Source organism: Zingiber officinale, chromosome 1B (genome assembly GCF_018446385.1).
Source record: "Zingiber officinale cultivar Zhangliang chromosome 1B, Zo_v1.1, whole genome shotgun sequence".
NCBI classification, from domain to species: Eukaryota; Viridiplantae; Streptophyta; class Magnoliopsida; order Zingiberales; family Zingiberaceae; genus Zingiber; species Zingiber officinale.
In genome coordinates, this window is record NC_055986.1 from 135,398,436 (window position 1) to 135,422,698 (window position 24,263).

General features: G+C 38.5%; 1 protein-coding gene across 1 annotated transcript; it reads left to right on the forward strand.

The window, feature by feature from the left end:
* Positions 1 to 3,575: 3,575 nt before the first annotated feature.
* LOC122042449 (uracil-DNA glycosylase, mitochondrial-like) lies at positions 3,576 to 5,535 on the forward strand. Its single transcript, XM_042602581.1, has 5 exons — positions 3,576 to 4,051; positions 4,829 to 4,870; positions 4,971 to 5,079; positions 5,238 to 5,316; positions 5,504 to 5,535. Exons 1-5 carry the CDS (start codon positions 3,579 to 3,581, stop codon positions 5,533 to 5,535), a joined length of 735 nt encoding a protein of 244 aa, XP_042458515.1. The 5' UTR covers positions 3,576 to 3,578.
* Positions 5,536 to 24,263: the final 18,728 nt, after the last annotated feature.

Below are 24,263 nucleotides of genomic sequence, written 5' to 3' on the forward strand. Positions count from 1 at the left end.
TGGTATCATCTTCTTCTATTTGATGATTGGCCATTAGTGATAATCCTGAGAAGGCTTCGACTTCATATTCGGAGGATGATGATTCAACCCATGTAGCCTTCAGACTCATGCGTTTAGTGGACGTCGGTCTTTAGGACTTCTCCTTGTCCTTTTTCTCTAACTTTGGGCAGTCATCCTTGATGTACCCTTCTTCGTTACAGTTGTAGCATCAGTCTGTCCTTCCGTTGCGTTGATGCTTTCTCGACTACAATCTAAATTTATTAGTTTTAATAAATTTATTTAATTTCCTTACCAATAGCGCTGCTTCATTTTCATCGATCGATGCTTCAGAGTCGGGATCGTCCATCTCAGCTTGTAGGGTGACATTGTGATTTGACTTCTCTTTAGGTTCTGCAATTCGAGATTCGTGAAGTTCAAATGTAGAAAATAATTTTTCTAGCGTACTTACCTCAAAGTCCTTAGAGATGTAGTATTCATCTACTAAGGACGTCCATTCTGGAGTTCTTGGGAAGGCGTTGAGCGCATACCGGATAGAATCTTGGTTTGTTACCGATTCTCCAAGATTGGTCAGTTGAGTTATCAACTCCTTAATTCTTGCTTGGAGTTGCGCCACCTTTTCGCCATTGTTCATCCAGAGATTTGTCAGCTGAGTCTGGAGGATGTCGCGCCTTGCTAACTTTGCTTTTGAGGTGTTTTCGTGGAGCTCTAGGAATTTTCCCCAGAGGTCTTTGGCGGAGTCATAGCTTCCAATCCGACTTACGTCCTAGGGCGGCAAGATACTGAGCAGATGGAATTCTGTCTTTCCGTTAGCCACGAAATCAGCTTGCTCCTTCTTCATCCAATAAAATTCTTCCTTATCTTTTGGGACTGAAAAATCATATTTCATAGTTAATAAAATATCAAAATTCATTTTAAAGAATACCTCCATTCGGCGCTTCCATGTCGCGAAGTCTCCGTCGAATTTCGGGGGATGAATACTTGTTCCGACCATCGTCTTGATCTTTGTTGCTTCAGACGACGATTAGTCCTTCTGAGGCGGTCTTGCTCTGATACTACTTGTTGGTGCAGCGGGACCGGCAAGAGAGGAGGGGTGAATTGCCTGAAAATAAAAACTACCCTTTTCGTTCTTTCAACTCAAGAATAGAAACAATAATAAAATAAAACAGAAATAAAAGTAAAGCAGAGAAGAAACTCAGGAAATTAACTTGGTTACAACCTAGGTGGTTGTTAATCCAAGGCGGTTGAACAACTCTACTAGAAATGTCTCCTTCACTGTAGGCGGAGAAGCCTTTACACACTAAGGAAGCTCAGATGTTGCTAGGAATTGAATACAGAGTTGAATAAATAATTCCTAGCTCCAAGGGCCTTTATATAGCTCTTGGAAATTCTATCTCGAGTCTTAAAGGCACCTCCAATGAGGTTGAGGGCACCTCCAATAGGATATGTGAATAAAACTTTATCCGATTACAAACGGCCATATTAACCAAGTTGAAGGCGCCTCCAAGGGCATTGAGGGCGCCTCCAAGGTTGTTGAGGGTGCCCTCAATGCCATTGAGAGGGCGCCTTCATCAGCTTGATGTTGGAGGCACCTCCAATGACTATTAAGGACGCCTCCAGCTATCTTTCCAGCTTCTTTCTTCTTCTTTTTAGCTTCTGAAGTTCCGATTACTTGGGTGATTGCGGCAAACCGAAATAGGGCTCACCCGAACCCAATTTTCGGCCTTCTCCTCGAGCAGTATTCTGTCCAAGCTTCTCATCCCTCGAACGTCATGCACGTTCTTCTCGTCCACCGGAGTACTCTTTTGCAGCTCTTTCATCCTTCTGACGCACCAAGCCCGTCGGCTCCCTTCCCGTGTCGTCCTTCTCGCTAGCTACGTGTTCCGCTCGACTTCCTACGCTCCTAAGCTCCTACAGACTTAGACACAAGGATCAAAAATCAAACATGACCTAACCTAACTTGGTTGATTACATCAAAACAATCATGGGGTCCAACAACAGTCACAAAATCCAAAACATGTACTATATAATGAATAAGATCAAAGCTAATCATCAACTGGAGGTGGTGGAGGCTGCTCAGGTGCTCGCACAGTCCGTAGGATCCGCTGAAAACCATTGGTCATCTCCTCATGGAGAGCAAAGAAACCGATAGTCATCTCTCCTCGAATGGCATTGAATCCATCTGTTGTTGACTGCCGAAGCTATGTGGAGGACTCCTCGAGACAAGCTAGTCGATCCTCCATAGATAGTGAGCTCGATGGCTGGGTCAAGGTCGAGGCCTGAGTCAGAGTTAGGAGATGTCCTAAGAGCTCCTCCTCCATGAATGTCTGCAACTCCTCCCCCTCATCCAGAATGATGGGTGGAGAATTGTCCTCGGCCTCACCTGGTATATCTAGCTGTGGTCCTGCTCTCCAAGCTAGCCCAAATTAGCCCCCCCCCCCCCTGAGCAGTGATGTCTATATGCACTAATGCAAACTAATGCTGACCAATCTTATCATATACGCTAAGGGAGTGGTCGTACCCTGTGCCATGTCTACCCCTATGGCTGAGAATATGTATGTCAGAATGTGACAATATGACATGTGAATCTGTAATCTAATGACGAGACTGGATGCATGAATGACATTGTGGAATATGTGTAATGCAATGTCAATGTCAAGGCACTGGCATAATGCATACAGAAAAAATCACTACAAGAAAAACCCTCATAGACATCGGTGGAACAACATCGGTTTTAAGCAAAAACCGATGTCTTTGAGTATTTTACACCAGTTTTTCCAAAAACCGGTGTCTATAAGCGCAGATTTTCGCTCATAGACATCGATTTTTTAAGCTGATGTATATGAGCGCCTTTTTTTTGTTAATAGACACCGACTTTAACAGCGGTTTTTAAAACCCGGTGTCTATGATAAAATAAAATAATTTATTTTTCCCACCAATACTTAAGCCAAATTTGCAACACTTCAATATTTCCTCCAAACCTAAACCTATATCGCGCCGTCCACCATCTCTCTCAGCCTCATCTCCCTCTTCCCCTTCCTAGATCGACGCACGATGCCCTTGCTTCTTCAGCCAACCACACCGCATCTCCTCCATCTCCTCCTCTGGGTAAGAAGAGGCTGCCTGTGTGGATTGGAGTCATCGCCGAGTCACTAGAAGTAGCCCTCCTCCACTCTTACTCGATCTCATATCTAGTAACCTCGATTCCTCATCTCCTTCTTCTGATTTGATCCCTCCATGTCGATCCTCGTGTGGCCAGGACTGGTCGGAGCTCCTTGCTCGCTGATTTTACTGCTCACAGTAGGATTCGGCGCTGCCTCCGGGTATGTTATCGACTAATCGGTCGACATGGTGAGGGGGAAGACGCAGATAAGGAGGATAGAGAAACTGGCCAGCCGGCAGGTGACCTTTTTCGAGCACCGGAGAGGCCTTCTGAAGAAGGCCTTTGAGCTCTCCGTGCTGGATTAAAAAGGGGCGTTGTGTCCTGGGAACCCTAAAGATACTCCCGCTATGGGTTTAGGAAATGCATGATAAATATACCCAATTATTTACCTGGTCTTCCAACTTCCAATCCTGAAGCCATGGCTTCCTCCTCCAAAGCCCTAGGCGAGCTCCTCCGCTCGCCAAAGCGTCTCCGCCCGATCTCCCTCTCCCTGGAATCCATGACCCTCAAATCCTCCCTCTCCACCCTCCACGCCCCTCCTCTCATCGCCGGTGAACACCCCTCTTCACTCACGTCGGAGCAGGCGAAGAGGGTCGACGCCGGCCGATCCCTTTCCCGATGGAAGCGGAACCTCAGTATCTGTTTCGAAAGGATCGCGACAAGGAAAGGTACTCATTCTGATCCCTATGTGAAGCTGGGAGAGCTCTTGGTCGAGGAGACATGGCTGGAGGCTCTCCCCGGCGAGCTTCAAAAACCCTACGCGCAGAACCTATGCAGGTTTGTGGAGATGGAGATGCGCGGCAGTGTCCCTATCTACTCTCCGCCCCACCTTATATTTAATGCTCTTCATTTGACTTCCTTTGATGAAGTAAGGCAGTCATTATTGGACAGGTAGACTCCTTGACCTGAATCATTTTGTTATGCCTCATTGTATGTCCTGTTCTTTGAGTTTCTTGTTTCTTACGCATGCTACAACTTTGACATTTTGTGCCTCCTGATTCCCATTTATTAACTAGATGAATATCAAGTTTATTCATACTGTCATAGTGTATTGATCTAGTAGTAGTGGCTTGTAGAATGATGTTGGTCATTTTATCTGAGGCCTCCATTATTTGGTTCCATGTAGAAAATCGAAAAGAACATGATTTAAATTTTAGTTTCTATGTCTTGCTTTGGTTTGATGAGTTTGATAGTTTAATTATATTTGGTTCTTGTTTTTTTTTTTTGAAAAAAAAAATTTAACCAAAAATGCCAAAATATAATTTGTAATATATTTTCAAGTAAATCCTAAAAGCCTTGTCCAACCATAATAATCTTGTCAAATTTTATGATGCATGTGAGGATGCACTTAACGTCTACGTAGTCATGGAGTATGTCTTAATTAACTCTAGTTAACTTAATAATGAATAACAACGTTTCTACATATGATATTTGTTCCATGTCACAAGATAGAGTTGATATATCCAAAACTTTTTGCATGTAGTATCCTACTAATATGCCTCTTTGCTTTCCACTTTGTATCCTGCACTAAGGAAAAATGATAATACTTTTCCATACAAATATTAAAATGAACACTTCTAAGATGATGGGCAGCAATTTTTTTTAAAAAAAAATTATGTAGTACTTCTGTTAATTTGGAACTCAACAATATGTTTTTCTCTTTTCCAGATTATGTGAAGGTGGAGAATTATTAGAAAGAATTTTATCCAGGTAAAAAAGTGATTTTATTGGCCATAATTTATATCTATTTGATTATTTGAATTTGAAAATTAATAACTTTTGATTGCTTTTTTTCCCTTGTGTTCTCAAGAGGTGGAAGGTACTCAGAGGAGGATGCAAAAGCTATAGTTATTCAAATACTGAGTGTAATCGCCTTTTGTCATCTTCAAGGTGTTGTGCATCGTGATTTAAAGCCAGAGGTTTGTATCATAGAGAACTTTGATTCAATTTATGCAGACATGATATTACTTTAGATCTCTTATTTTACAGGAGCAACTTAGGGTATTCTACTGTTCATTTCTTTTTCAACATATATTTTTCAGCGCTGTTAATATTTCTTCCTTGTATTTAACAACAGAATTTTCTTTTCACCACTAGAGATGAAAATGCTCAGATGAAGTTGATTGATTTTGGCCTTTCCGATTTTGTTAAACCAGGTGAGCATTGTTTAGTGGCATGGTCTAGTTGATTGCTTTTTTGGTGATGTTAAACATGAAAATGTTATCCTATTTTGTTATGGATTCCTTTTGTTGTTTCCTTTGGTACCATTTGTTGTGAGTTTCCTTTGCCACTGAAGTTTTTGAATGTGTCATTCAACCTATCATTTTCTGCATTATATTTTAGGTATTTTACAGATTTTTGCTGTAATGGAATAGAGTCCTCTTTTTTCAGCTTTTATTTTTTATGAAAGCATCATGTAAGAATTGTTGCATTAACATAAATCTATCAAAGTACAACAGCAAATGATGAGAAGTAATAATAATCTTGAATAGGATATAAGTAATATTAGATTGGAAAGAGAAAAGTGGGAAGGGTTACAAACTAATAATTGTCAACATCGCGTGGCACTCATATTTAACTTGGCTACTTGGAAGACATTTTTGAGTTTGATCACCTCAAGATGCCAATTGAAATTGTTTCAAATTTTTCTAGCAGGTCTTTTCAATTATTCTTTAGTTGGCTTTGGATTTGTAGAATTTTATACAGTAGTTACTTGTTTGTTCACATCATTCTTGAATCATATGTCAAATTGTTTTGTGACAACTTATAGCATCCACTGTTACTAAGAAACTATTTCGACCTGATAATTACTCTCAATTATCCATACATTGATAACCCAAATATCCTCAGTTGATATGGGTTAGTGCATGAGATGGAATTTCCACAACAAACTTAAGCAATGCTAATGTAGAATGGGGAAGGATTAAATACCAGGTTTAACATGAAAACAAGATAGAAGTATTTAACAATATTAGAAGGCAAAATTTCAACTCAATGAATAATGCATGCAAGTGTTAGATCTATGTGTCTTGAACGTTAAGGGATCTACAATGTATGGTTCCTTTAAACTAACAATTAAAGGTTCAAAAATTGATATAGCAATAGATGACTTAGAAGGCAAACCCAATATGGATATCTTAGAGCTACTACTCTACAAACCCGATAAATGTGTGCTTAAATTTCAAATCTTGTAGCACCAAACCGAGAAGGTCTTTCCACTGGCATGGTTAAAACTTTTATGTATTATTGACCTGTAGAGTCTTGGTACTTGGGAGGATGTATGGTTAAGTTTGGCTTCTTCCTCCTCATGGATCCTTGAGAATACTTCGTTTTCTTTTTTGGACAAATTAGTCTATGGCGACTTGAGAGTAATCTTTTTATTGAATTTCAACAAAGTTACATAACTTGGGAGAGAACTAATGAAAAACATAATCAGTTGACCTTTGTATTCTAGTAAATTTCATAGGTTACCTCTTAGAGTTTTCAGCATCGAACAAAATTTGACAACCTATTCTTGGTTTTTAGCTTGATCATAATGAATTTGATATCGCTATATTTCTTATGTACCTATGTTAGTTCCTTATTGATGTTGTTCCTTCATATTTCAGAAGTATCACCCTACAAGAGTTCTCACAATTGTGTATCAACCATTTGCACTTGTAACAACTGCCATATTTACATACCATGAAGCAAAAGTTAACACTAGGCTGCGCAACTTAACTAGTTATATCTTGTTTTTCCTATGTTCGCTTTGCCTTATCGTGGTAAGCTCCTATTATTCTATGCCAATTTTCCTAAAATTTCAGTTTAGATTGTAATTTTCAGCACTGAAAGGTTCCATACAGTTGGACGTTGCTACATCTGGAAAAGGAGGGATTGGAGTTTATATTGGTATATGCGTTATCAGTTGGGATTGGAGTTTTTTGAACCTGCTCAACTTCCTCTAAATATCTAACACATTGATACTCGAATTTAACCTAACCTATTAAGATAACACATTAATACTCGAATTTAACCTAACACATTGATACTCGAATTTAATCAAACCTAAAGGGTACCCATTACCATATTTAGCTATACCAATGAATTTCAAGTTCAACTAGAAGTAAGAGTAAGTGTCAATATGCCTGTGGGTATCTCCTACATGAAGCAAATGAATAAAAACTACAAGTAAAGTTTACCTACGTACCCTGTTATGACTTCAGAAGAACATGCTGAATTTTCCATGTATGCTGGCCTTTAATATAGAGGGCTACAAGAGGATTATATCTTAGGTCAAGACACTCCAAATCCATCATAAACCAAAGGGAAAATAGTTTCTACTTACTAGAGGATTGAATGGACCCAAAAGGAAGCTCTAACTAGAGGATTGCTGTTTTGGGTGCTGAACTAAGGAGGCAGCTGCCTTCTTGCCACATTCCTTGTTGCTGTGGTTGGTAGCAGAAATCACAGAAAATAGGGGGCTTTGTGCAGGATATTCATGACACTAAGATGGCATCAGAGGTAGTACAATAAATAGTATATCTCTTCATCAGAGGTAGCTTTGTTCTTCTATGCTTCCTTCACTGGATTTGTTGTGTAGTCATATTTCTTTGTTCAACCATTATCATGCCTAGTAAGTTGTTGTATGATGCTGTCGGTTCTTATCAATCTGTACACTTGAATTAGAAGGAGCAAATTATCTTTGTTATATTCTAAGCAGTATATATAAGTGTCATATATGAAAGTTTTAGATTCTATGTTATATTCGTTATCTTCCACAACAACCTTTAAAAACTCAGTATTCTATTTTATTTGATACATGTACACATTTATTTTAGTTATTTGACATATGGTGGATTTATGTGTTTTTACAGTTTACAAATCTCAAGTACCCCAGAGTTGAAATTGATGAAGTGCGGTTCGAGTGGGTTGAATGCATGCTAGATTACATTTGAAGTGCGGTTCTACCTTGATGTGTTAAAAGAATGTTCTACCTGGATTTTGATATCTATTAGCTAGCTTTTGATGTAAAAAGAATGTTTGGGTATTTTATGGATATTGTTGTAAGAAGATTATTTATATAATTTGTGAATATTTGTGTATTTTATGGATATTATTGAATGAAGAATATTTGTATAATTTGTGAATATTTGTGTATTTTTTTTATTGTTAGTTTTTCATTGTTTCGGAAATCAAATGTGTGCTGTTAAAAAATATACATATTACATCGGTTTTCCACCGCTGCAAAACTGGTGTTATTAACTAATATTACATCGGTCATTTACCGCTGCCAAAACTGGTGTTATTAACATACAATATTACATCGATTTTACACCGTTGATGAAACGGTGTCGTTAAGTGATACTACACCGGTTAATAACCGATTCGAAGACCGGTGTCGTTAAGAGATACTACACCGGTTTTTACCCGATGTCTAAAATGGCAGACTTTTAACATCGGCTTCATAAACATCGGTCGAAAATGAAATAGACACCGGTGGAAAACCGATGTCTATGAAGATTTTTGTTGTAGTGAATGAAGGAGATGGTCGCATCATCACAATATTGTGAGATGTGATTGACATAATGCAGGTAGTCAGGACTCGATATAGGATATAGTCCTGGACCCTAAGAGAGAGTGACCTAAAGTCAGTTATTGTAGGTAGTCTCTCCTCTAAAAAAAAATACATGTAGATAGTATCTAATGAAATATGGGAGTAGGATTTGCCAAATGGCAAATCCCTACAAGGGTACGCTACAAGAAAATTCTCATTCAACAACACTCAAATGACAACGGTCTTATACCAAATCATTATTTTTTTTTTGCCTTTAAACAACGATTTTAACAAAAACTGTTATCTTTTAGTAGTTTTTTTCCTACAACAATGGTTTTTAAAAATCGTTGTCTATTTATGCTTTTTTGGGGCTACGACAATGGTTTTTAAAGGCTACGACAACAGTTTTTGAAAATTATTATCTATGTGCACTTTTTTTGGGATTACAACAACGGTTTTTGAAAACCGTTGTCCATTAAGTGTTGTTGAATACCATTATTTTTTTTCCTTCGCCGCTTTTTCCCCTTCACCATTTTTTGCCACCGCCTTTTTTCTTTCCCTCTCCCCGAAATTTTTGCCACCGCATTCCTCCACTTTACCTTCTCGACCCCTAAGCATTTCCGTCCAACCTATGATCTCTTCACCTGTAACACCCCACCCCCCTCACTACTAGTCTGTGAGGGTGGAGCGCTACTGGACTACTAACTTATCTTAACTAACATTGCACACATGTGAATATCAATACATAAAACTCTCTAAACATGCAATTAATGGCAGCGAAAACATGAATAACTTATCCCTACATTCTACTCCAGCATGTATACACAACTAAAACTATACATTAATCTAAACATGCTGAAATATATGTATTAATCTGAACACGCATGCAACCATTGTACAACTCAGATAATAGGTCTAATGTGCATAACAATTTAAATGAAAGAATTCTAAATACATGGCAATCTTAATAAATTCTTATGCTAAATCCCAAGGCTTCTATAGTTCAGGCATCACACATCCATCCGCACCTCCTTGTCGCCTTCCTTTGCTATAACTTTTCCTTTCCTTTATCTGCAGTAAGAGGAAATGCAACTATAAGCAAAATTACTTAGTAAGCGCTATCTAACTCACAAAACTCGAATATGCATGTGAATAAAATAAATCTAAAACTGAATGCTTTATGGGAAATACTACACATGCTCATCTAATAGCAAAAGAAACAAGATATGCTGAAATGCTAAACATGTAAAGCTTATTTCACTTGTTCAAAACTTATACTTTTATACTTCAGAATAATAAGTTTAACTGAACTGATACATAAGCTGAGCTAAACTGATGCTAGGCTAATGCTGAATCCGAACTGTTTTCACGTAACTGATTTGTAAAGTTTTGAAAACTATTTTCATAATATATAAAAATAATAATCATGCTGCTGATGGGCCTGACAACTGTACTTGCTATGCGCGCAACCCTAACTAGACCCGAGGTAGCTAGTCCCAAATCTAGTAGGGTTTACTAGGTTATCTAAACCTAGGGACGACTATGGGAGCCCAACCCAAGAACAACTAAGAGTCCAGCACAGTGCCACTGATAAAAGTAAAATACTGATTCATAAGCTGATTTATCTTATCTCGCTCTTACTAGGTTATCTGAACCTAGAGCTAGGTTATCTGAACCTAGGGGCGACTATGGGAGCCTACCCATTGGACCGTAGTCCCATATAAACTGAAGCAAGACTAAGCATGCTATTTATAAGAATTATAGAATGAAACACTAACTATAAGGACTGCTCTTTATGTTTAGTAACAAAGCATAATCCATTCTACAGTAAGCTACAAAAAAAAACAAAGCTACAGGCTTTAGAAGAAAACTAAACTCTTTCTTGTTCCTTGCCCAGCGGCAGGAAATCCGAAATCCCCAAAGGTCATTCATGCTTAGTCATTCAACACAAAACTGAATCTATTTGAGGTCACAAGCAATCTATGTAGGGTTTGGATTATAAATCTATGTGAAACCTAAGCAAAGCTTATACCTTTAAAGAGCAATAGAGGTCTTTAAGCATGTTACAACATGATCTTAACTGGAATACTAAACCATAAGCTCAAACCGTAAACTAAATCTTTTCATGTTCAGTACCACAACAAGGAACCCAAAAGGCAACTAGCAAGGATAATTTTTATTGTAAACCCAAACCATAATTGTTCTTCATGCTCAAATAACAGAAAATAGGGAAAGCTAGAAAAATACTGCTCGAGCTCTACTAATAGCAACATGAAAAATCCGCTTATCTAATAGCAAATGAAAACTAGAAAATCTGCTCATGTATATCTAATAGCAAAGAAAATTGGTCATGCTCAACTCGTGGCAAATGAAAGCTACACGTGCTCACAAACAAAGAGAAACTACTTCATCATGTATATCGCTCGTGCACATCTACAGGAAAGGAAATTACACATGCTCAACTAATAGCTAATGGGAAACTACTCATGCTCACAAACAGCAAAGCAAGGAGGAACTACTTCATCATGTATTAGGAACTAATAGCAGAAGATAACTACATATCAAACCTAAACAATTCCTCCTTGGTATCCTTAATGAAACTCACGACAGATCATCAAGTACTTTGCTCCCTATATCGTTCTTTGGAAAAAAAACAAGAAGAATCAACTTCAAAAAGCTACTCCTACCGCAGGTGAGAAGCACTTACTTATTCTTGGAGTTCTTGGACTTACAACCAAAGGGGAGCTTCTAGGGTTCCGGAGATGTGCTTCTTCAACGATCTCTTTCTATCTACTTGCTCTTCTCGACGAGGGGATCACGAAGGTGTGCAGACCTCACGGAGAAAGGTGCTCGCCGGCCGCCGGAGACGAAGCTAGGGCTTCGTTTTGTTTTCGCTCGGGCAGAAACGCCGCGCGTGAGAGAGAAGGGAGGGGAAGAAATTAGGTCACGGCAATAATCCCCTTCTCCTCTTAACTTATCCTTTTATAACCCCTAATATTTCTATTATCTAACTATCCTTTAAATTATTTCGCTATCTTTTCTAAACAGCTCGGCCCGCTTGGGTTCTTGGTCAGCCGGATTCGCTTAAGGTTCGGGTCGGGTCGGGTCTGTAACAACCTAAATTTCCTCATTTTGAGCCCCAAAAATAATTCAAAAATATTTAAAAATGCTATAGAAAAATTCTAGAAATTTTTAGAGTATTTTTATGCAATTTTTGGAGGTCGTTTGGTATTTTTACTAAATGAAAGAAGTTTCACAAAAAAATGTCCAACAAGTCGAGGCTCGAATCAGCAACCTTTGACCCGGTCAAAACACAGCTAGCCAACTGTTCCGCAAGTATTTTGTGAACAAATATGGAACGAAATATATATAAGTTATAATTGAAACCCTAGTTATAAGAAAAGAGAACTTAGGTTTTCTTTTTGGTTTTCCCGAATCTATTCCCTCACCCCTTCTCTCAAGTTCGACGGCGCATCTCTCCTCGGCGAAAACGCAGCAGGGGATCTAGGGTTCCTCTCCGGCGGTCGGTGAGCACCCCTCTCCGTGAAGTCTTCGCACCATCGAGCTCCCCTCGTCAAGAAGGAACGTAGATGTGAAGAAGTTGCTGAGGTTCCAAAATACCCGAAACCCTAGTTGCTTTCCCTTCGATTGTAAGTTCAAGAATACCTCGGTAAGTTGCTACTCACCTGTAGTCGGATAGTTCCAGATTCCTATCCCTTTTGTTTTCGAATTTACGTGAGTTCTTTTTGATTGGCCTCTTTCCGGATGTGTTTATGGAATTGGCTCGAGGTTTCACAGGGGTTCTTCCTCATGTGATTTGGCTTCGGAATTTAGCTAGTGTTTGCTGTATGAAAGAAGCTCGATGTTCTTTAGAAGGTTTTCTGTGACTCTGTGGCGATCAATTTATCTACGGTTGAGCTCAGTTCTGATTTCTTAACTGGAAGAATAAGATTTGGATTGGGTTTCTTATGAAGTACTAGCTTTGGTCTAATGATGTTGTGCAGGTTTTTTCCTTGAGATAGCATGACTATATAGGAAAGATTTGGAATAGATATTGGAGAACTTGTTTGAATTCAATTTGTTGTCATTGGTTTATGTGGGTTTATACTGAGAATGATCTGTTTTGAAGGAAGTTGGTGTAGGTTCTGTTGCGGCTTTGTTTTGGTATAGCGGTTTTGATTTCTATAGAATAGATTTGAGAAGTTTTGAATCTGAATTATGTTCCTTGCATGGCTTCCACTAGATTGTTGGTTTGAGTTAGTTTCAATAGTTAGGAATGGTTCGAAGATTTGATTTGCTCCTTTATATTCTGTTGTAACATGGTTAAAGAGGCTTTGCTTGTCCTATGAAACCATTGGATTAGTTGGTCTATGTGACACTTATCATGCTAAGTTGGGTAGCATATTTATATATCTCATCTATTGGTTTTTTTTTAGGGTTGTCGTGTATTAAAAATGGTTCTATAGGGCTGCCGTGTATCCCAACCACTCTAGCTTAATTTGAATATGAAAAAGGGATAAGTTAATACCCTTTAATCTTGGTTTAGGGCTGCCGTGTATTAATAGTAGTTCTTTAGGGCTGCTATAGCATGAGGTTGAAGATTTTGTTAAAGATGGGTGCTTATGTATAGAATTAGGTTTTGGAAGAGGTTAAGAATAGCATGCATGTTTATAATAAGCTTGCACAACCTTCTAATATTAAGCATATAGTTTATAGTCTTTCTATTACCGCCGTGGGCATAAACAACATCCATATCACGAAGATGCAGTCCTCCACTTTTAGGGTGCAGATTTGAAGTTTGCTACTTCCTTAATGAGCAAGAATAGTTCTTTAATTTAAAACATGTGTTCCATTAAATCTTTTTAGGAGATTATGAGTAGTTATAAGTAAAGAGAGACCAAGGTCTTGATAGGAAAAGATTAATATTTTAAAGTATAAGAAGTATAAGTTTTATAGAGTTTCAAGTTCTAACTAGTTTAGACCCTTTTTGTTATCAATTGTTTAACATGTTACTAGATTCTTTGTTAGTGATCCTTTAACCTGCAGTTATAGTTTTAAGTTTAGCATGTTAGTTTCAGATTTCATGAAAACATTTCAGATGTAGATTTTCAGTTTTAGTTTATATATATATATATCTATGCAACGAACTGCCTTTTATTCCAAGTATATAGTTAGATTTTTCTTTAAGCTTTTAGTTTTCTTTGTTATGCTATTAGGCACTGAACATAGAATGACTTGGATTAAGTATTGGTTTATTAGGCTAATTGGAGGTTGATCCGGCAGTGATTTTGATTTATTTTATAATGAAGTAGGTAGCGTAATCTCTTTAGTGCAGAAGTGTGGATGAAAGAGTGAAGATGAGCATATGTAATATGTTGTTTTGGTGAGTATCATGTATTAAGACTAAAGATGATTTGAATTGATGAAATGAATTTAACAGATGAGAAGTATGTGAGTAATTTAGATGTGCAAGTAGTAAGTTCAGACTAGAAGTTTAGTTTAGAAGATGAGAAAAGAGATTTATATGTTGATCAATATAGATTTTATACTGAAAATTCCTTTCTGACCATAAAATTAATAGCATAATTGATGTTCAGAATTAAAGTATCTGGATGTGTCAATATCAAGGATTCCATTTGGTCTCAGCCGGTTATTAGAATCTGAAATTCTAGGTTTATAATTGCCATGTGAGAATTTTAGTGCAGTTTGGATATCCTTGAAGTGCATAATTTTAATGCAGTTGAAATCTCCTTGTAGTGTAGAATTTTAATGCAGTTTAGATCTCCTTGTAGTGCAAAATTTTAGTGCAGATTTTTATTAAGTATTAGTGTACAGAATTTTGTTAAGCATTGTAGTGTAGATTTACTTTAAGTATTTAGTTTCTTTAGTAGTGCAGATTTTGCTAATAGATAGTTTATGGATAGCAATGTAGTACAAGGCTTTAGATTTCCCTTAAATATGCATGATTGTGTGTTACCTTGTTGATTTCACTTATAGATGCATATGGAAAAATACCCTAACAGTATTTTGAGTTTAAGAAAAGTATAAAGAAGATAAAGAAAAGAAATAAAAAGGCCAAGACCTTAAGTAGATCCCAAAGTCAAGACTTTAGGGATTTTGGCACACAAGGTGCTTATTAAAATGTCAAGACATTTAAAGAAGAAGTAATTAAGATATTTTACTTTGAAGATGCTAGTACCCGACTTCCGAGGTTGTCGTTAAACAAATCCAGGTGTCCAATTCTGAAGTTTTGGCCCTGGTAGACCGAGGTCTGCTCTTTTAGGATTGGTGGCTTGCTACCCCAACCTATTAGGGAACGCGCATAAGATGGTACTATGCCTGCGCCTAAGAGAAGTTGATTATTATTTTGAAGTATTATAAGTATAAGCTTTTGAATAAGTAAAATAAGTTTCACATAAGTATAAAAGTATTAAAGTATAAGTTTTAAACAAGTGGAATAAAAGAATAAGTTCAGAACAAATGAAATAAGTTTCATTTTGTTTTAAATTAGCAAGTTTAGTTTTCTTTTATGCTAGCATGTTATTTAGATTAGCTTACCGTTCTTTGCTATTAGAAGAGCATGAGTAGCTTTACATGTTTAGCATTTCATCCTGTTTGATACCTTTACTATTGGATGAACATGAGTAGTCTTCAGTAAGCATTCAGTTAGTTCATGATATAGATATATGTACATGCATATCGAGATTTTTGTGAGTTAGATAGCGCTTACTAAGCATTTTGCTTATAGTTTGCATTTCCTCTTACTGCAGATACAGGAAAAGAAAAGTTTTAGCAAAGGAAGGCGACGAGGATGTGTTCGATGGTGTGTGATGTCAGGACTATGAGAGAGACTTGGGATGTTATTGAGTTTTCCGCATTTTAGTGATTAAGAAACTTTTGAAGTTGTACTTTAAGATTCATGTTATTTGAGATTATTGTTGTTCTAGATTGCATGCTAAGATGTACTTAGTTTAGTATCTATGTACGTTTGGGTTATTTGTGATGTGAGTAGTGTTTGATACTTATTTAACTGCATGAGAGTTTGTTATATGTTCCAGCCACCTGTGGCTGATGTATATTATGTTTGTATCTCAGTTTAAGGTCACCGGTACAGGGGAGACTTTGTCAAAATTTTTCGGTAGGGATTCTTTGTGGTTTCGATCATAGCGGTTAAGTAGAGTTAATAGTTAAGTAACGGTCACCTTAGAGAGTAGTAGTAGTAGTAAGAAGAGTGGTTGTTACAGGGTCAGAGGTCGCGGGTTCGAATCTCGGCCGAATCCCTTTTATTCCTATTTATTTTTTGTTTATTAACTACTACTTAAATAAATTTCACTCTTTCTTTAATTAGCAATGCCCGCTTGGGCACTTGGTCAGCCGAGACAATTTAAGGCTTTGCTTGACCGGAGGTCTCCGGTTCGAACCTCGACTTAATTTCTTTATTTTTTGCAACTTGTTTCTTTTGGTAAAAATACCAAACGAACTCCAAAAATTACATAAAAATACTATAAAATTTATAAAAATCTCTAGAATATTTCTAAAGCATTTCTAAATATTTTTAAGTGCTATTAGGACTCGGAATGAGGAAATTTGGATCGTTACATCACCTACTTCGTATTTTTCTTTTTTGATCTCTTCTCTATCCCCAAGTATTCCCCCTCTGCTACCACCTCGCTGCCACTAGAATCCCCTCGACTTTCTCGATGAGCTCTTCTTCATCCTATAAGAGGAAGGCGAAATGAATCTGCACTTCTTTTGTTGTTGTAATTTTTTTTTATAAGTGAACTAAGAAGAGGACACGAAGGGCTTAGGGCATCGGTTAGGGATTCCATTCTGGTCGTCGTCTCCTCTTCGCTCTACCCTTCGAAGCGATTTGGAGACATCAGACAAGGATGAGCAAGATCTGTCTCGCTTCTAAGTGTGTCATCGAGGGGAGCACGACCATGGTTAGGTTGTGGGGCTTGAGGGAACTTTATTTTTCATCCTGAAATTGTAAACTTCCTGCATATTTGATACTTGCTAGTGTACCTCGAAGCTTGTAGGAGGAAGCATCAGGGAGTACCTCTTGGCTTTGGTGTCATCGCAGCAACAATGGTGAGGAATCTAATCATGATGGCTAGCGCTAGTTTGATTTCTTTTGGTTTTCCTATGAGGAATGTTTTTCATACCAGAAGAAGCGTCTATCAAACTAGATTTGATCGAACAGATTTTAACGAAATGATTTTTTTAGCTGACACTTTAAGTTGCTCTTAATCTATAATTAGCAAAAAATAGTGGATACACAAATATTCTAATTTTTTTTAAGTAACATAAAAAATATTTTAAATTCTACCGATCAGTTCCTGTCATTCTAGCTTTGTTGGGTCATTTCTGTGCATGCATTGAACTAAAGCCATTTGTTTTAGTCCCAATGTTGATAAATTTCCCTCACAAGCAAGAAAATTCAGTGTAGCAGTAGGTTCACAAGTCTAGGTTGAGGATCCTGATGTCGCTTGGATAGATGGAGAAGTCTTGGAGGTCAAGGGCAGTGAGATTAAGATCAGTTGTAGCACTAGGAGAACGGTGAGCACTTCATTCATTGTTAAACTGCATTTTGTTTTTGGCATGTATGCCATGGAAGTTAGCAAGTGCAAGTCTTTGTAAGCTATTCTGGTGTTTGATTTGTCTCTGATAGTCTCATATGGAAGATGCTTCTGAAGCTTAAATGGTTGGATGACATCTTTTGTGTGTTCAGTGATTTAGAGATCTTCCTAGTATCTACCATGGGATAGTGAACCCATAGTATTAATTTATGTGTCTTTCTTTAATATGACCACTCATTGTAATGCAGGTCACTGCTAAGATCTTTGATGTCCACCCTAAGGATCCTAAAGCTTCACCTAGTGGAGTGGATGACATGACCAAACTTGCTTATTTGCACGAACCAGGCGTGCTACAAAACTTGAGAGCTAGATATGACATTAATGAAACTTATGTAAGTAAATGTTAATGAAACTGAGATCCTAGTTCCTTAGCAATATCATATATGGCATAAACTGCTGGTGAAAATCAGTACCTTTAGATAATTGTATTATTTTAACTAAAGGTATTACCTCAACAAGGTTCCAATGACACAAAATGTTACATGATATTATGAAATATTTACTTTCTTTTATTTTTTATTGTGATTTCCTAAAGTATAGTTTCATGCCTAAAATGCTTGTTTATTCTCTTAATATTACTATTCTAAGTTCTTTTCCATGTGAAGATTGCAAGTATGTTCATTATGCAAATATGTTCATATTTATTTGATTACTCATGCAGATTCTCAAGTATGTTTATTATACAAGAATCCAATTTTTTTTACATAGGCGAAACAAGAGTACATTACCTATCTCAAATCTTTTAGTTACCAATTAGAAAAATGCAGGCACCTATCGAAAAAATACTTGCAATGCCGAATGGAAAGGTTAGTTTGCATCTAGTTTATCTTTTTCCCTCTTAATGGAGCATTCTTGAGATAGAAATGAGTGCAAAATAAGTCTGTTAATATCTTAGTTGTCTTGGTAGAAGTCTATTGTGTCACTTATGCTGAGCTACTGTATAATTTGAATACTTAATTCTATATTTTTTCCTCTGCTTGACGTTATAATTGTTCCTCTTTGAAAATGCCCTTAATCTTAGTCCTTCATCTCCTATTGGCTGAACCTTTTAGCTTTAATTTTTTTCTTTTCCTTGTTCGCTTTATTATTATATGCCATGGTTACTATAGGTGATCTAAAGTGGATATGTGAGACTAGCCTTGGTTTAGTTTCACAATGTTGTTTGACAAAGCATGTTTTTGTTGGACCCCATGGTAGTTTTGATGTGATCAACCAAGTTAGTTAGGTCCTGTTGTGTTAGATCCCTGTGTCTGAGTGTGCAGAAGCTTAGGAGCACAGGAAGTCGAGCGGAAGACGCAGCTAGCGAGAAGGACGGCACGGGAAGAGAGCCGACGGGCTCGGTGCGTCCGAAGGACGAGAGAGCTACGGAAGAGTACTCCGGTGGGCGTGAAGAGCGTGTGCGGCGTTCGAGGGACGTTAAGCCGGGACGGAAGGCTGCTCGAGGAGAAGGCCGGAAATTGGGTTCGGGTGAGCCCTATTTCGGTTGGCCACAATCACCCAAAAGATCGGAGCATCGGAAGTTGCAACAAGCTGGAAACGAAGTCAAAAGAGCTGAGCTGCCAGCTTGGAGGCGCCTCCAACCTGACTGGAGGCGCCTCCAGCTTGAAGGCACCTTCAACCAGCTTGAAGGCGCCTTCAACCAGCTTGAAGGCGCCTTCAACCAGCTTGAAGGCGCCTTCAACCAGGTTGAAGGCGCCTTCAGCCAGGCTAGAGGCGCCTTCAGCCTGATTGGAGGCGCCTTCAACATGTCAAAATGACCGTTTTCATTCGGATAGAGTTCTATCCCCTGACCGAGCTGTGGAGGCGCCTTGAACCTTGTTGGAGGCGCCTTGGACCCTCGGGATAGAATTTCTAGAGGCTATTTAAAGGCCCCTGGAGCTAGGAATTGAACAACAACTCAAGCAATCAATCTGTAAGCAATTCCTAGCAGTAGTTCTGAGCAATTAGAGTGTAAAAGGCTTCTCCGCCTTCAGAGAAGGAGAATTTTCTTAGTGCGCTTTTTCACTGCCCTGGATTAACAACCTCCTTGGTTGTAACCAGGTTAAATTCCTGTTTCTGCTTTTAGTTTCTGTCTTTATTATTTTACTACTGCGTTTTATTCTGAGTTGAAATCCAAGGAGGGTATTTTCGTTTTTGTTTTCAGCAATTCACCCCCCTCTTGCCGGTCTCCGCTGCACCAACAAGTGGTATCAGAACCTGATCGCCTCAGAAGGACTAACCGCCAACTAAAGCACTACGATCAAGACGATGGCCGAAGCGAACATCCATCCCCCAAAGTTCAACGGAGACTTCGCCACTTGGAAGCGCAAAATGGAGGTATTTTTTAAAACGGATTTTGATATTCTTATTACAATGAAATATGGTTTTGCAGCGCCGAAATACAAAGAAGAAAACACATGGAGCAAGAAGGAGCAAGCCGATTTGGTCGCCAAAGGAAAGGCAGAGTTCCACCTGCTCAGTGTGATGCCGCCGCAGGAGGTAAATCGGATCGGAAGCTACGACTCAGTGAAAGATCTCTGGGAGAAATTCCTGGAGCTTCACGAAGGTACTTCCGAAGCGAAGCTAGCGAAGCACGACATCCTCCGGAACCAGTTAACGAACCTCCGGATGAACTAAAGCGAGAAGGTAGCGCAACTCCAGGCGAGAATCAAGGAGCTGATAACGCAACTAACGAACCTTGGAGAAGAGGTAACCAACCGGGATTCTATCCGATACGCGCTCAATGCCTTCCCGAGAACTCCAGAGTGGGCCTCCTTAGTAGATGCGTACTACATCTCTAAGGACCTCGAGGTAAGTACGTTAGAACAATTATTTTCAACTTTTGAACTTCATGAATCTCGAGTTTCAGAACCCAACGGAGCAGAGAAGACAAGTCAGAACATTGCCTTAAAGGCAAAGATGAACAGTTCTGACTCCGAAGCCTCAGTCGACGAATCCGAAGCGGCACTACTGGTAAGACGCTTCAATAAGTGTTTTAGTACTAATAAATTTAAATCGCAGAGGCATCATCGAAAAAAGAGGATGGTTCGCTGCTACAACTGCAACGAAATGAGGACTGCCCAAAACAGAAGAGAAAGGGAAAAGCCAAAATACAAGAAACCAGAACCCTCCAAGCACAAGAATCTGAAGGCTACTTGGTCAGATTCGTCAACCTCTGAGTCGGACATCGAAGAATTCTCAGGGTTAGCGCTATTGGTGAACCATCAGCTGGAAGAAGAATCAAGCTCAGAGATGAGCATCGATGAAGGGGGAGGAACATCAGAAGAAGAAAGCAGCAGTGAAGGGGGAGCGTCACCAGACCAGGTAAGTAAGGTACGCAATCTAACCCCAACTCAATCTTTCAAATTTATCAAGTCTCTTTCTAAAGAGTTAGATCAATTAGAAAAAGAGAATGCTGAACTAAAGTTGAACCTAGCAAGAGCATGCCCGTTAGAAATGTATGATCATCTAAAATCAGAAAATGAAAATTTAAAATTAGAAATTGAAAAATTGAAAAATGATGCATGCTTAAAGAAATTTCCAAAGTCAAAAATTAGAATTTATGGTAAATTAAATTGGTATATAAGGAAGCATCAAGGTCAACTTAGAAAAATACCAAGAAACTATGTACCCCCTAGATTTTTGAATAATCCTGTAGGAAGGAACCTCTATTGGGTTCCAAAATCTGTGCTTAATTAATTTTTCAAAAATTAAAAGCTTAAAGTGAGAAAATTAAACATTGAAATTCTCTATGGAAGCTTTGTCTAAGGAAGTGGTTGTTGCTCCAATAACCAAGAAGGCCTAGTGCCTCGCCACGACCTGGAAGCTAAAATATTGAAAGAAAATGTTTAATTAACTTTCTGAAAAAAGCATTAAACAAGAATTAAATAATGCTTTGAAAGTTTATCAAATATTTGTTAAATTAAACAAAAATTCCTTAGAATTTTTTTTTTAAAAAAAAAAAATTCTAACTTAATTTTTTTTGGGTTAGAAATTTTCTTCTGGAAAATTCTAAAAATTCATTCACTTGACTTAGAAATTTTTTTTTGAACATTTACTTAAGATTTTTTTTCACTTAGAAATTTTTTTTGGAAAATTTATTTTAACTTAGCATTTTTAACTTAGAAAGTTTTCAAAAACTTCAATCTTACTTGAAAATTTTTAAGACCCCATTTTTGCTGTGATCAAAGGGGGAGAGAAAAGTACAAGTTTAGGGGGAGTTAGATAAATTTAAAATTTCTTTTATTATAAATGTTTAGGGGGAGTTAGAAAATTTTAAAATTTCCTTTATTTTTATAGTGTTGCAATTTTACTAATTGCAAAAATTATGTTTAACTTGTTAGTTTAGTAATTTTTCTTTAAAATTACTTCTTATGTCTATTTTAACCCTAACTTGAACTTGGGTTGATGCACATCAAAAAGGGGGAGATTGTTGGACCCCATGGTAGTTTTGATGTGATCAACCAAGTTAGTTAGGTCCTGTTTTGTTTGATCCCTGTGTCTGAGTGTGCAGGAGCTTAGGAGCACAGGAAGTCGAGCGGAAGACGCAGCTAGCGAGAAGGACGGCACGGGAAGGGAGCCGACGGGCTCGGTGCGTCCGAAGGACGAGAGAGCTGCGGAAGTGTAACGACCCGCCTCCTACTGACTAGGCTGCGAGGCCGATCGTTACGTAAATGCTATGCTAAATTACTATTGCGGAAAATCTGGATTGATTAAAATTTTACTAAACTGATTACTGTAAAATCTGAACTTAATATTCTAGGTGTACCTAGGGGTTGTACACATGCTAGGGAGGATAATCTATGCCTCTCGGATGTCCTGCTAGCTGTAATCAAGCATTTCAATCGATCCATGAATCGATTGGGCTGTCGGATCGATCCAGTGATCGATCCAGCTTGATACTGGCACGGAGAAAGACCCTGGATCGGTTGGCTGACCGATCCACGAGCTTCATCGCTTCTGTACATGGCTGGATCGGTCTACCGACCGATCCAGGAGCACACTGATCGGTCGGTAGACCGATCCAGTGTCTCACTGATCGGTCGGCTGACCGATCAGTGAGTTGCTGCACCTTCTGTTCGCATTTGGATCGGTCGGCTGACCGATCCATAAACTCTCTGTTCGCGACTGGATCGGTCGGCTAACCGATCCAGCGGCACAACTCAACTCTGATCGATCCGTAGATCGATCGGAGTTTCTGATTTTGCACTGAAACTCTGATTTCAGCACTAGTTCGTGCCAAAATCTCATATAAGAGTTCTAAAATCATTTGGAATACATTCTAGCAACTATTAACCAGCATTCTAACATAATTACTAACAAACTAAATAAATCTCCCATGGTTTAAACATTCTAAGGTCTAAAAATGCATGAAAGAAGGAATACTAAGAATTCAACTATTTAAGCTTGCTAAAACCCCTGAGGATCTTTTATTCCAGTTCCTGCCACACACACCATCTCTGCATTGAACTCCAGCTTCCTCTGCTAATCCATTTTTCCCTTTACCTTTATCTGCAGTATAAGGAAAAAGTAGAATCTGTAAGCTTAAAACTTAGTAAGAAACCAACTACCTCACTAAAACATGCAACGATGCAAACATGCTTTTAAAGAATGCTATTTGAAAACATGTACTGGCATGGCATACTATGGTTGCAAGCATAAACTGAAATAACTGAACATGTAAGATGAACATGGCATAACAAGCTAATCACATAGAACAATAATAGAGAACTAAGCTAACTGAAGCTAACCTGAAGCTGAAATCAAACTCAACTAACATAACTGATTTTATGAGTTTTGAAAACTAATAGCATAGTAGATCAAAATAATAATCATGTTGCTAATGGGCCCGGCAACTGTACTTGCTGTGCGCGTATCCCTAACTAGACCCGGGTTTGCAAGTCCCGCATTTAATAGGGTTTACTAGGTTATCTAAACCTAGGGACCGACTATGGGAGCCCAGCCCAATGGATATCTAATCCAGTACAGTGCCAACTGAAAGGTAAAATACTGAATATAGCTAAACTGTTCTAAATTACTGTTTCTAGGTTATCTGAACCTAGAGCTAGGTTGTCTGAACCCAGAGGCGACTGTGGGAGCTCACCCATTGAACCGTAGTCCCATATAAGCTAGAATAAACTGATTTACTGATTTAGATGCTTCTAATGCATTCAACTGAGCTGTTAAAATGCCTAGTTTGCATTTTTACTTAACTAGCTATTTTATCGAACACTTAGTGTGCTTTAACTCTCCTCTCTATTAGGGAGACTACCTTTAGGCACCCGACAACATCAAAACCTCCAACTGAAGGGGGTAAAGATGTGTCCGGCCCATCCGAACGCACTCACTAAATCCCTAAACCTGCGAGGAGGGTTAATTTCACGCTATGCGTTGATAAAAATCTGCATATAGCTAAACTAATGCGTAGAAAACCCAAACGGAGCTACTTATACTGCAGGTGAGGGGTTTCTTACCTCGTGTGCTAGATTTCTTACAAATCTAAGCGCTAGTTTCCGGTGGAGAAGGTCCCTTCGTCGATCTTCTCGCGTCTACGTGTTCCTCTCGCGGAGGGGAGCGTCCTCGTGTCCGAGATGTCACCGGAAGGCACTCCTATGGCCCTAGGGATGAAACCCTAGGCTTGCTTGGGTGTTTGCGCCGAGAGAGGGAGGAGAGGAAGGGGTCGGCGGAAACTAGGGTGAGGAAGGAGATAGGTCACGTAAAAAAAAATAATCTCCTTACTTAATAATTTTCCTATTTATATTAAGTGGTAATTTCGGCCAACTTAAGTATAAATATTATTGGTCCCCATTCCTTTCAGCACGACCCTGCTGGGTTCAACTGGTTACTAGAATTATCCTTAAACTGTAGGTCTCGGGTTCAATTCCCGCTTAGGCCGTTTTTCGCTTATATTTATTTTTGCTACTTCCTCTATTCTAAAAATTTCGGAAAA

What these genes read in the sequence shown, in the direction of transcription:
- LOC122042449 (XM_042602581.1), top strand. Translation starts at nt 3,579, where the DNA reads ATGGCTTCCTCCTCCAAAGCCCTAGGCGAGCTCCTCCGCTCGCCAAAG. An exon ending in AGGCAGTCATTATTGGACAG is followed by an intron (nt 4,052 to 4,828) that starts GTAGACTCCTTG and finishes TCTCTTTTCCAG; the next exon opens with ATTATGTGAAGGTGGAGAAT. An exon ending in TTCCGATTTTGTTAAACCAG is followed by an intron (nt 5,317 to 5,503) that starts GTGAGCATTGTT and finishes ATTATATTTTAG; the next exon opens with GTATTTTACAGATTTTTGCT.